The following is a 12,973-nucleotide window of genomic DNA, read 5'->3' on the forward strand; positions in this document are numbered from 1 at the left end:
GCTTGTGCGCGCTGACACCAGGCTTGTTAATTCACTTGGTAAGCACATGTTTCCAAGTTTATACAGCCCATAATAGTACTATGCTTACTTCGTATAGCTGTCTACTAATTTGCTATCGCAATCGATGATTCGTATTTCTGGCGAAACTGCTACTTTTGCCTACGTACTTCCAAAGTTTAGTTCAATTACCATCTTACTGCAACAAGCACTCATGCGCAACGAACATCGGCCAGCTCAAACTACTTAAAACGGGAAAACAATAATTATACCGGGCTTAAACGTCACACTGCGTCACGCGTTTGATCGCCGCTTCGCGAGCGATAGATTGAGCCACGACTGTCGGCTTTCCTCGCGTGCTTTTATTCGTACAAGCAGCATAGGACGCGCAGCGACACCGCCCTTTATACAGAACATCCTGGCAACGGCAAAATTGCGCCTCGACTGTCCACGCAGTTTCTAACGCAATAATAAGCACAACTCACTGAGACCAACAGGCAAAGTATAACTTTTTCTCATGGGTCACTCGTGCTCAGATTCACTAAAATTTTATTCAGCCGAACTCACTGCACTCAGACCTACCAGAGATTTATTCAGTGCGCCTCATTCGTATTCATGTTCGCCTGAGTTATCTCAGTTAGGTTCGTACTCAGACGCACCAAAATCCTACTCTGCAACTCAAACTCACGGGCCGGTCAGAATCTTAGTGGGCCGACTCGTGAGTGACTTTGCCGACCTATGGTCAGACCTAAAGAATGCAGCAATACTACCACCTTTTCTATATTTTCTGTCGCAACGGACACTGCTAAAGCCGGGGAAAATAATTTCGACATCGCATATGTCGTAATGCGACGAGGTTTCAAGTACTGCAGCAACTTGCGCTAAATAACACGATGTTAAGGGAACTAAGCCTGGAAACTTCTTAAGCAAGCTTCTTGAATTATTATTTATGCTGCAAACATTTCCGCCTCAGTCATTCCAGCGTCAATGTGAATGGTGAGGACAATGTTAGGAGGAAGCAGCACAACTATGGCTAGCGATGTTCACTAAGCTGTTAATACAATGATCTCAGTCTTGGCGCACCTTGTTAATAAATACACGCTCAAACCTTAAACTTTAAGTGTTTCTGTTATTTCGGAAAGAGCCAGTGGTGTCCCACATATTTCTGTTGACATTTCCTGCACAAGCAGAAAGACTCTCGCTGATAATGACATTTGACATCGTGTGCTTACGGTCATTTCTCAATACGTCAATCAAATTGTGCAAATCTAGAAGCTTTAAATTGACAGGGCACGTGTGACCATTTCTAAATATTTTTAGTCGGTGGCATCTTTCAATTATCGTACAATTATTCCGCAGTTTGTCGACAAAGAAACGGAAAAATCGCGTAAGATTACCTCACCATTCTAGCTAGGGACGTGCAAAAATCCAAACTAAATCACCACTTTCAATATCGAGTTTGCTGATCATAATAGTGGTAACAGCTCATTAAGGATTAAACAACGGAACGTGGATGTCATTAGGTGCTGAAGACCGCAAAGCTTCAGAAGTGACCAGCCTGCAGACAATCGTTTCATGTGGTCAATACAAATGCTAATTCCAAGGTGACCTCCCTTAGTACAAGTGTATGAAGGGTGTCGGTCAGGGACGAGACCTCAGGACACGAATCTATAGGCAAATCACAAGCAACGTTTCTTGAAGACAACGAAGCATCCAACCTAGATTTAGGTGAACTGAAATCAATGGTCTCACAAAGAGACTTCATTTCAGCAAAATTAACATTGGAAACACGTGTGTAAACTTTCGGCTCGACTCATGGACAACCAGCGCGCCATACGTGGGTTCACTTGCGCGCCGCCAGGACTCCTACAGTTGCCGGCACGGTCGGGACCGCTCTTCTCTCGTGGTCATCACTGCCCGCCGCGCTATCAGTCCAGCGACAACACTGCGGGTGTGCGGCGCAACACAATCGAGTCCCGTTTCTTCACAGCTCTGGAACATAGCTCTTCGGACACAAAGTGGTCCGTTGTCTTGTTATGGCCATCAAAGGGCAATGCACTCGTGCAACGCGCCGGTCTCGCTGCTTTTCGTAGCCGATCTCAAGTGCACAGGTTAAAATTTTTGCACTTGTTACACGATGGCTTGAAGATAAATCCCACATTATTAATTAATTATCAATCTGTCAGACCAAAGTGCTTAGCATGAATCCACTTTAGAAGACTCTCTTGCTCCAGCATGTTTCTATTTTGTTATTTTTCATGAATAGTGCCACAATGGAAATACAGGTTGAGTTCTCTGTCTGGCAGGAGAAGCACTGAAACTGTGCGTAATTTATATGATGTTAAGTTTGTTCCACTCGTAAATAATTGTTGTCATGGACCTTTCTTACAGTAATTTTCATAGAGTTAAGCATAACGCGCCGCGCCATAAGTTTACTTAGCGGCATCGCAACTCTTGCTGTAGTGCAGTAGAACGCCCATAATTTTTAGAAGGATTTCTCGGGAAGCGAAAAGTAACAATTTATATGAACAGCGCTCTTGGTGTCAATGCAGTGGCGCAGTTGGCGAAATTGCAGTGTTTGTTACGGAGCTGCCGAGATTGTAAGCTTTATGTGCGCACTGATTTTTTGTTGCTTACTTTCGGCAGTTATGAATAATTTGAAGGCGTGAATAAAATAGAGAAACCTGTTTCCGGTAGTGGCTGGAATTTCTTCAATTTAAACAAAGCTTCTTGGAATGGATTGCCGGGCCTTTTGCCAACACAATGAACCGGGCGAGACGACCGTCCAGGTTGTGGCGCAGGCCACGGAACACTGGCTTGGAACAGTTTTGTGCCACTAATATTCGACAAGAGGCGGGCCCCGAAAGCCACGGTGGTTGGCGAAGGCACTGATCGCATGCGCTGCGTCTGCGCAGGTTTTCTTCGCCGGGGCCTTGCAGCAGCGACCTGGTGGTGTACCTGCAGTGCAGTCTGCCAGGTACGTGCTTCGGGTTTCACAGCGCCCACAATGAACGCAGAACTCTGTCTTCGAGCTTATTTGTGAAATATACATTGGACAACTTGACAAATACAAAAGGGAGCCCCTGCGTGGCAGAACCAGCCAAGTGCAACAATAGAAAAAGCGCAATCTAAGACCAAAGCACGTGTTCTTTTGACAGTGACGAAAAAATACGTGCTTCAAAATAAGCAAATAAGAAAACGCGAAAAAGGAAAGATACATCCGAGAAGCGTATCTCACGCACTTGTATTTTTTTTCATGGCAAGTCTCTTAGGTGTCGCTTTTTTTTATTCTTCTGCCGAGCGGATTGTGCCGCCCATGCACTGATTTTTAAAGGCGAAGTATTGCTTAGCCATTTCTCCGATTTGTCTGATATATAGAACTGAGGTTGAACAGCATTAATAAAACAAGGACACGAGGAAACAAATACCACAGACAAGGGCTAGCCAACAACCAACTAGCCCTCATCAAGATCTTACTAATGTCGGATATAGCTTCTTTCGCCGGTTATATATACACACAACCTTGATGAAAGCTGGACCCAGCCGAAACGTCAGTAAATAAAATCCTGCTATTTTTACTACGTCCTTCCATTCTTTGAACTATTTCTTGCTAGTCTATCCTTCCCTGATATATATATATATATATATATATATATATGTATATAACCATTATCAGCCTGTTTTATGTCCACTGCAGGACGAAGGCCTCTCCCTGCGATCCCTAAGTAGCTCGGTGCTGCGCCAACCGATTCCAAGTAGCGCCCGCGATTTTCCTAATTTCATCGCTCCACCTAGTCTACTGCCGTCCTCGACCAAGACGAATTCAGGCTGGTACTTGCAAACGACTATGCAGCCTTAAAACAGACAGATGAAGGTGACATAGAGATAATGAATGAAACCGTAATTAGGCTGGCTTCAGAGGCAGCAATTGAAGTGGCAGGCGAGGCACCAAGGCTATCAGTAAACAATCTCTCCAAAGCAACAAAGGACCTAATAATTAAATTATGGGGCTTTACGTGTCAAAACCACTTTCTGATTATGAGGAACGCCGTGGTGGAGGACTCCGGAAATTTCGACCACCTGGGGTTCTTTAACGTGCACCTAAATCTAAGTACACGGGTGTTTTCGCATTTCCCCCCATCGAAATGCGGCCGCCGGGGCTGGGATTTGATCCCGCGACCTCGTGCTCAGCAGCCCAACACCATGGCCACTGAGCAACCACGGCCGGTTAGAGGACCTAATAAAGAAACGACAAAGAATGAAAGTGTCCACCTCAAGAGATAACTATAACGTGAGAAAGACTGAAGAAGCCGTAAAAAGTGGACGCAGATGGAAATCAGTGAGAAAGAAACTTGGCATAGGACAAACAAAGATGTATGGACTGAAAGACAAGCAGGGTAACATCATCAGGAACCTTGAAGATATAGTAGAAGAAGCGGAAGAATTCTATACTGACCTGTACAGTACCCAGAGGAGCCAGGATACCTCGATTAGAAATCAATAATGAGCAGGATACAGAAACTCCTCCTATATATAGCGGTGGGGTCTGAAGGAACTTGCAAGACATGGAACGAGGAACAGCGGCAGGAGAAGATGGAATAACAGTCGATTTAACCAAGGTTGGAGAAGACATAATGCTTGGATAACTGGCGGTTCTTTCTACGAAGTGTCTATCGACTGCAAAGGTCCCAGAACACTAGAAGTATGCAAACATGCAGAAGTATGCAAGGGAACAGGCTGGCTTGAGGAAGGGATACTCTACAATGAATGGCATCCATGTCATTATTCAGGTTATCGAGAAAGCCGCAGAGTAGAATAGGCCTCTCTATAGGGCTTTCATAGATTACGAGAAAGCATTTGATACAGTAGAGATACCAGCAGTCATAGAGGCATTACGTAATGAAGAACGCTTACGTAAATACCTTGGAAAATATCTACACAGTTCCACAGCTACCTTAATTCTACACAAGAAAAACAGGAAGATGCCTATAAAGATAGGGGTCAGAGAGGGAGACGCAATCTCTCCAATGCTATTCACTGCGTGCTTGAAAGAAGTATGCAAGCTATTAAACTGGGAAGGCTTAGGTGTAAAGATCGACGGCGAATATCTCACCAACCTTCTCTCTGCCGATGACATTGTTCTATTCAGCAACAATGCAGACGAGTTACAACAAATGATTGAGGACCTTAACAGAGAGAGTGTAAGAGTGGGGTTGAAGATTAATATGCAGAAGACAACGATAATGATGAATAGCCCGGGAAAGAAACAAGAGTTCAGGATCGCCAGTCAGCCTCTAGAGTCTGTGAAGGAGTACGCTTACCTAGGTCAATTAATCGCTGGGAACCCTGATGATGAGAAGGAAATTCATAGAAGAATAAAAATGGGTTGGATCGCATACGGCAGACATTGTCAGCTCCTGACTGGAAGCTTACTATTATCATCGAAAAGGAAGGTGCACAATCAGTGCATTTTACCAGTGCTGGCATACGGAGCAGAGACTTGGAGACTGACAAAGAAGCTTGAGAACAAGTTAATGACCACGCAAAGAGCGATGGAACGAAGAATACTAGGCATAACGTTAAGAGACACAAAGAGAGCGAATGGGATCAGAGAGCAAACGGGTATAGACGATATTCTAATTGACATCAAGAAAAAAAAATGGAGCTGGACAGGTGATGTAATGAGCCAGTTAGGTAACCGTTGGACCATTAGCGTTACAGAATGGATACCAAGAGAAGGGGATATATATATATATATATATATATATATATATATATATATATATATATATATATATATATATATATATATAGTCATATCATAAAAAGCCAACAAACACTGACACGAAGGTCAACATAGGGGAAATTACTTGCGCTTGATAAACGAAATTAAGAAACGATAAATTAATGGAAATTAAGTGGATGAAAAGACAACTTGCGGCAGGTGGGAACCGAAACCACAACCTTCGCATTTCGCGTGCGATGCTCTACCAATTGAGCTACCGCGGCACTGTTTTCCCATCTACGTTCTTGGGTATTTGTGTCCTAGTAGAACCTTGGCAGTATTAGCCAGCGCCACCACTCACAGACCTTGGCGGCGGACGTGGAACGTCCTTTTTGCCGCAGGCGTCACGAGAACGTGATCTTTTTGGGTGAAGGCAGCTAGTCAGTAAACCCACATGTGCTACCTGAAGGCATCAGTGTTGCCGGATTCGAGACCGTCGTTATGTAATCAATGAGAAGACAGGGGGTTAACCGAAGGGCCCGATTTTTATTAGTCATAAGAAGCCAACAAACACTGACACCAAGGACAACATAGGGGAAATTACTTGTGCTTGATAAACGAAATAAAGACCACAACTTTCGCATTTCGCCCGCGAAATGCGAAGTTTGTGGGTTCCGTTCCCACCTGCGGCAAGTTGTTTTTTCATCCACTTAAATTTCCATTAATTTATCGTTTCTTTATTTCGGTTATCAAGCACAAGTAATTTACCCTATGTTGTCCTTGGTGTCAGTGTTTGTTGGCTTCTTTTGATATGACTAATAAATATCGGGCCCCTCGGTTAACCCCCGTTCTTCTCACTGATATATATATATATATATATATATATATATATATATATATATATATATATATATATATATATATATATATATATATATATATATATATAGTCAATGGATAAACACAAGGTTGTTCATAGACAGGATTCGAAAAAAGTTGGAAGGTGATTCAACCGCCGGCGTCGCAGTCCATGACGGACACACTCCTAATAGGCCGCGAAGCTTCGGGAGAATAATGGTTCAGAACCTAAATTATAGAGTTCTGCGTCCCAAAACCACGATTTAATTATGAGGCACGCCGTAGTGGACAGACTCCTGATTAATTTTTACCAGCAGTGGATCTTATACGTGCCCGCAATGCACTGGAGCGTTTTCGCCCCCATCGAAATGAGGCCGGGATTTGATCCCGCGACCTGGTGCAAGACCATAGCCGCTAGGCCACCGCGGTGGGTGGTTCACAAGCTGTTTCCACTGCCATCAGCAAGGATTGTTATGGGAGCAGCGACTGAAGCGCGACTGTAGCATCGGGGAATAAACAGTGAGTTTTTTTTAAAGAAAACAAGACAAAATTTCATTCATTTAACGAAAATAAAATTACTAATCAATTTTATGCACGCGTGGCGGAGAGAGCAAATGCAACTCTATGTTACTTTGTCGTTAACAATGAACACCCCTTTTTAAGTGCTCGCTATAGAAAGGGGCGTTGACGCCACTATGACATTAAATGCAATCCAAGTATGCAGAAAGGCGCGCTCGTAAAGTTCACCTGTTACAATGCGCCGACGTCACGCGTCTTGTTTCGCTTGTCAACGTTTGCCTGAATTCTGGTGGCACGGGTGATTTCATGGTTTCTTAACGTGTTCAGTCAAAATTAGTCAGTTACGACCGCCCGATGATTGTTTGCTTTAGCTACGTTGGCGTACGACGAGCACCCAACGCTTTCTCGTCAACCTCCAAAGAATGTGCAACAATCGTACCGCCTGGTGCATCGCTTCGCGCGCTTACAGCTTGAAACGCCCATGGAGTCCAATAGCGGGCCACTTGGAAAAACAGCTCTAATGACCTGCCAACAAAACCAAATTTCGCGCCTTCGAGAACAAAAATGACTTGATCTATCTATTTTTAACCGATATGGTGACACATTATTTTTTGTTCCACTGGAATTGTCCCATAGTTACACAAATGGCTCTTCATCAAGTGCAGATGAAGCGCCATGTTTTGAGCGTATGGGCTTAGCTTCGCCACCTTGCAAGGTCTTCCTGAACGAGGTAAGGACGGAGTCATTGCTCACCGCACGCGTAGGATGAGCGTCGGACTCTGAAATTTGTTAATGCGCTGTCTTCGGAATCAGCACTCATTTTGACGTATGATGATGCGTTGATTAATGTTCACTAATTTCCGGAGTTTTGCATGCCAAAACCGAGATATGTTTATGAGGCACGCCGTCGTGGGGGAAAGCGTCCGTGGTGTAATGGTTAGATTGTCGGGCTTCTGTGTTAGAGATCCTTTGTTGGAATCCGGCCGTTTGAGCATTGTATTGATTGATTATCTAAATATCAAAGTTTTTCCACAAGAGCGAAGAACTGAATGCGATAGGTGCGTGCTATTACACCAAGTACAGCTGCGCTGGCAGTGTGCATTGCACCCGAACACAAGCGCCCTGTTGTCGGCCTCCGGTTGCGCACGCGCCCAATGCTCTGCTCGGCCGGCGTGGCGTGAGTGGACGCCGCAGCGCCAGCAGGTGTGGCAAAACAGGGACTGTGTTACAATTGGTCCCAGAGAGCGAAGCTGTCTAACCTGACGTCTTGACACGCCAACAAAGACACCAAGGACAACATAGAGGAAATTAATTGTACTTACTAATTGAATTAAAGAAATGATGAAATAATGGCAATCAAAGTGGATGAATGAACAACTTGCCGCAGCTGGGGAACGATCCCACTTCTTCGGATTACGTGTGCGTTATGCGCGCAATGCCAAGACGTGGGATCGTACCACCACCTGCGGCATTTCTTTAATTCAATTAGTAAGTACAGGTAATTTTGTCCTTGGTGTCTTTGTTGGCTTCTCATGATACGATTAATAAAAAGTGGGCTTCTCGGTTAACCCCCTTTTCTCTCGTTCTAACGTGATGTCTTGTAATACAGCTTCTTCTGTGCACCAATCTGTGCGGTAGTTGGAACGCGAACACCTCTAGACATCTTTCGCCACAAGGCGTTCTGTCGCACACGTAAATTGTATAATTAATGTGAGCAACGTTCCTCAGGAAACGTATTAGAACTAAAGAAAGCTGTATCTGTAATTATCGACGGCCGCAAGCCATTTGAATGTTCACAGAATTGCAATAAAACGTGTGCATGGCGACGACGCGTGCGCGCGCGTGGCCTGATGGTTGCTGCGCTGTTCGAAGTTGGTGCGTTCGTCTCTTCATGCCGCGTCGCTGCTTGATTGCCGCTGCAGTTTTACTTTGCTTTATTGCGTCGCGGCAACCCGTCACTGACAGCTACAGTAGAAAATGACGTGCACGTCTTGACAAGCCTCACAACATGAACATGAGGGGCGTCACAACATGATCGACGGCATGCTAATTATATGAGGTCTCAAGTGGCAAAGGGCAAAAAAGATACGTAAGGAGCATTTATGGATCACCGGCACATAGCGAGGCAAGAACACATGGCTGGGATGAAGATGACGGTAGCATCTACGAAGGAGACGATGCGCTGCGGTACATCACAGACATGGTTAGGGCTAACTTCGCCACAAAAGACAGCCTAGTTCAGAACCAAACAGATCCAACATTAACTTTTTATTGGTTGGACCTGTGCACACAAATACAAGTTACACTCAAAGCACAGCGATAGCGGCGAATACAGTCGGCGATCGTCGAAATCTCATCTGCTAGTCAAGCGCGTCAGCTTTTATTCATGATTCATTCAAGTTTCCAGAGTAATCGCTGGTGCCCGCGTGTCTTCCAGAAAGTACTGCATAATTCGCATTGCGTATTGAATCACATTACACAAGCTTCGCTGACATCAGACAACGCACAGAACCATGGATAATATTAGAGTAAGTTCCAATCATGCAAGCGCGTGTTGCGCTGGGCGACAACATTAATTTGTTAGTGGGTGAAGTGCAGTCCCCGAGAAAATGATAAATAAGTGTATGTGTCACCATCATCATCATCATCCATTATAATTTATTGTACTCTTAAAAAATTACGGGGTTTTACGTGCCAAAACCACTTTCTGATTGTGAGGCATGCCGTAATAGAGGGCTCTGAAAATTTCGACCACCCGGGTTTCATTAACATGCACCTTATTTCTAAGTACACGGGTGTTTTCGCATTTCGCCCCCCTACAATTTATTGTACTCTTAAAGGTCCCGTCAGGGACATTCCATAAAGAAAGAGGGTGGGGGGAGAAACAGGGGTGTGGAGCGGTCATGCAGAAGTAAAAAACAGCATAATAAGAATAACAAGAATAACAAAAAACAAAAGGGGTCAAGTAATCCAATCTATACAAAGCAAAGTATGACAAGCAATGCACCAGTATATAAAAGTAAAAATTCAGGTATGAGGGCTAAATGGCATTCGTTGAAAGAAAAAAAAAATCTACGAAGCGTCCAAGAATAGGCATGGGACAGGGGTGTGAAGTGGTAGTACATAAGCTTGCGAAAACAGAAGTAAAAAGTAGCATATTAAGAATAACAATTATTAAAGGGAAAATGAGACATCCACCCGTTCCGTAGCATTTGCTACAAAGGAAACCCATACGGGTTCCTCGAAAGAAAAGCCTCGTAATTGAAGAAAAATTCGTCCTGGTCAGGGACTCGAACCCGGGACCACCGCTTTGCCGGGCCAGCCGCTCTACCATTTGAGCTAACCAGGCGGCTAGGAGATGGCAGGGCGAAGTCGCATTTGTCAACAACTCGAACCAAAGACAACAGTTTGAAGTAATAGTTCTGCGGAAACTCGCAATGTGGACAGAAGTAATTATTAAAGAGACCTTTAATGCTAGCATTTCTAGATATTAAGGGAGCCTACGACAAAGTAGACAGGGAGTTTTTATGGGATATTGTCAAGCGCGAAGGCATAGATAACGATTCTGTGGAGCTATTCAGGGAGATACATAGAGTCAGTCGAGTAAAAATTGTATAGGAAGGCCTAAATTGCGATGAAGTGGTAGAAATTCACCAGGGACTGAAGCAAGGATGCCCTCTGTCTCCACTGTTGTTGACGCTTTGTGTTAAGGCAGAGAAAGGCATCTGGGAAACAGTTAATTACGATTTTATCACATACGCGTAATAGTGCAACACAAGGTCGGCGTACTGATGTATGCGGACGACATAGTGCTACTAGCGGACAATGCAATTAATTTGCAGACACTAGCCAATATGTGTGGCAACTCAATGACAAAAATCCACGCCTTAAATCTAGACATAGGGAAATCGGGAATTATGATCTTTAATGAAGAGATCATACCCATATTCGAGCAAAATAATTACCTCGTCATATACATAAACAAAGAAATGACTTACTCAAGCACCCACCAAGATAACCTCAAAATAAAAGGGAAGCGGAATAGAGCAATAATGAAGCATTGGGCACTTTGGGGCCAAAATAACTATGAAGTGGGGCATGGGATCTGGAACGGAGTCATCGTGCCAGAGGTAGCGTTCTGAAATGCCCATTCAGTGCTTAAAATCGAATATATTGTCGGGGTTGGAAGTTAACCAAATGTCGGTGAGCCGGTTTCATTGGCTGTCCACAAATGACGCAGTGCGAAGGGAAGCAGGTTGGGCCTCCTTTGAAGTCATAGAAGCGCAGAGGAAAATTCATGCTCATCATCATCAGCCTGTTTTATGTCCACTTCAGGACAAAGGCCTCTCCTGCGATCTCCAATTACCCCTGTCCTGCGCCAGCCGATTCCAACTAGCGCCCGCGAATTTCCTAAATTCATCGCTCCACCTAGTCTTCTGCCGTCTTCGACTGCGTTTCCCTTCTATTGGTACCCATTCTGTCACCCTAGTAGTCCAACGCTTATCTAATCTGCGCATTCCATGACCTGCCCAGCGCCATTTTTTTCTCTGAATGTCTATTAGAATATCGTCTATACCCGTTTGCTCTGTAATCCAAACCGCTCTCTTTCTATCTTTTAACGTTATGTCTACTATTCATCGTTCCATCGCTCTTTGCGTGGTCCTTAACTTGTTCTCAAGCTTCTTTGTCAGTCTCCAAGTCTCTGTTCCGTATGCAAGCACTGGTAAAATGCACTGATTGTGCACCTTCCTTTTCGATGATAATAGTAAGCTTCTAGTGAGTAGCTGACAATGTCTGCCGTATGCGATCCAACCCATTTTTATTCTTCTGTGAATTTCGTTCTCATGATCAGGTTTCCCTGTGGTTAATTGACCTAGGTAAACGTACTCCTTCACAGACTCTTGAGGCTGACTGGCGATCACGAACTCTTGTTCCCTTGCCCGGCTATTCATCATTATCTTTGTCTTCTGCACAGTAATCTTCGAGCCTACACTTACACTCTCTCTGTTAAGGTCCTCAATCATTTGTTGTAACTCGTCTGCATTTTTGCTGAATAGAACAATGTCATCGGCAAACAGAAGGTTGCTGATATATTCGCCGTCGATCCTTACTCCAAAGCCTTCCCAGTATTCCAAAGCTTGAATACTTTTTTACAACACGCAGGGAATAGCATTCGAGAGATCGTGTCTCCCTCTCTGACCCCTTTTTTTATAGGTATCTTCCTGCTTTTCTTTTGTAGAAATAATGTAGCTGTGGAACCTCTGTAGATATTTTCTAAGGTATTTATGTAAGCGTTCTGTACTCCTTCATTACGTAACGCCTCTATGACTGCTAGTATATCTACTGAATCAAATGTCTTTTCGTAATATATTAAAGCCATATAGAGAGGCTTATTGTACTCTGCGGCTTTCTCGATAACCTGATTAATGGCATGGATGTGATCTATTGTAGAGTATCCCTTCCTGAAGCCAGCATGTTCCCTTGGTTGACTAAAGTCCAGTGTGGCGCTTATTTTATTGGAGATTATTTTGGTAAATATTTTATATAATATATGGAGTAAGCTAGTGGGCCTAGAATTTGCCAATTCTTTAACGTTTGCCTTTTTGCGTATTAGTTTAATGTTTGCATTCTTCCAGTGTTCTGGGACCCTTGCAGTCGATAGAGACTTCGTACAAAGAGCCGCCAGTTTTCCAACCATTACGTCTCCTCCATGCTTGATTAAATCGATTGTTATTCCATCTTCTGCCGCTGTTCCTCGTTTCATGTCTTGCAAGGCCCTTCTGACCTCATCGCTAGTTATAGGAGCAGTTTCCTTATCCTGTTCATTGCTGTTTCTTATGGAGGTATCCTGGCTCCTCTGGGTACTGTACAGGT

At 44.1% G+C, this 12,973-nt stretch overlaps 1 protein-coding gene across 2 annotated transcripts in view; it reads left to right on the plus strand.

Annotated features, from left to right (window-relative positions):
• The window catches only part of LOC142566308 (uncharacterized), a 951,081-nt gene that overhangs the window by 688,812 nt on the left and 249,296 nt on the right, over positions 1-12,973 (plus strand). For both annotated transcript variants that reach the window (XM_075677216.1, XM_075677215.1), the window contains one exon: positions 2,913-2,974. In XM_075677216.1, the coding sequence (XP_075533331.1) occupies positions 2,913-2,974 (62 nt within the window). The remainder of the gene's footprint in view (positions 1-2,912; positions 2,975-12,973) is intronic.

Source organism: Dermacentor variabilis, unplaced genomic scaffold, assembly GCF_050947875.1.
Source record: "Dermacentor variabilis isolate Ectoservices unplaced genomic scaffold, ASM5094787v1 scaffold_12, whole genome shotgun sequence".
Classification (NCBI taxonomy): Eukaryota; Metazoa; Arthropoda; class Arachnida; order Ixodida; family Ixodidae; genus Dermacentor; species Dermacentor variabilis.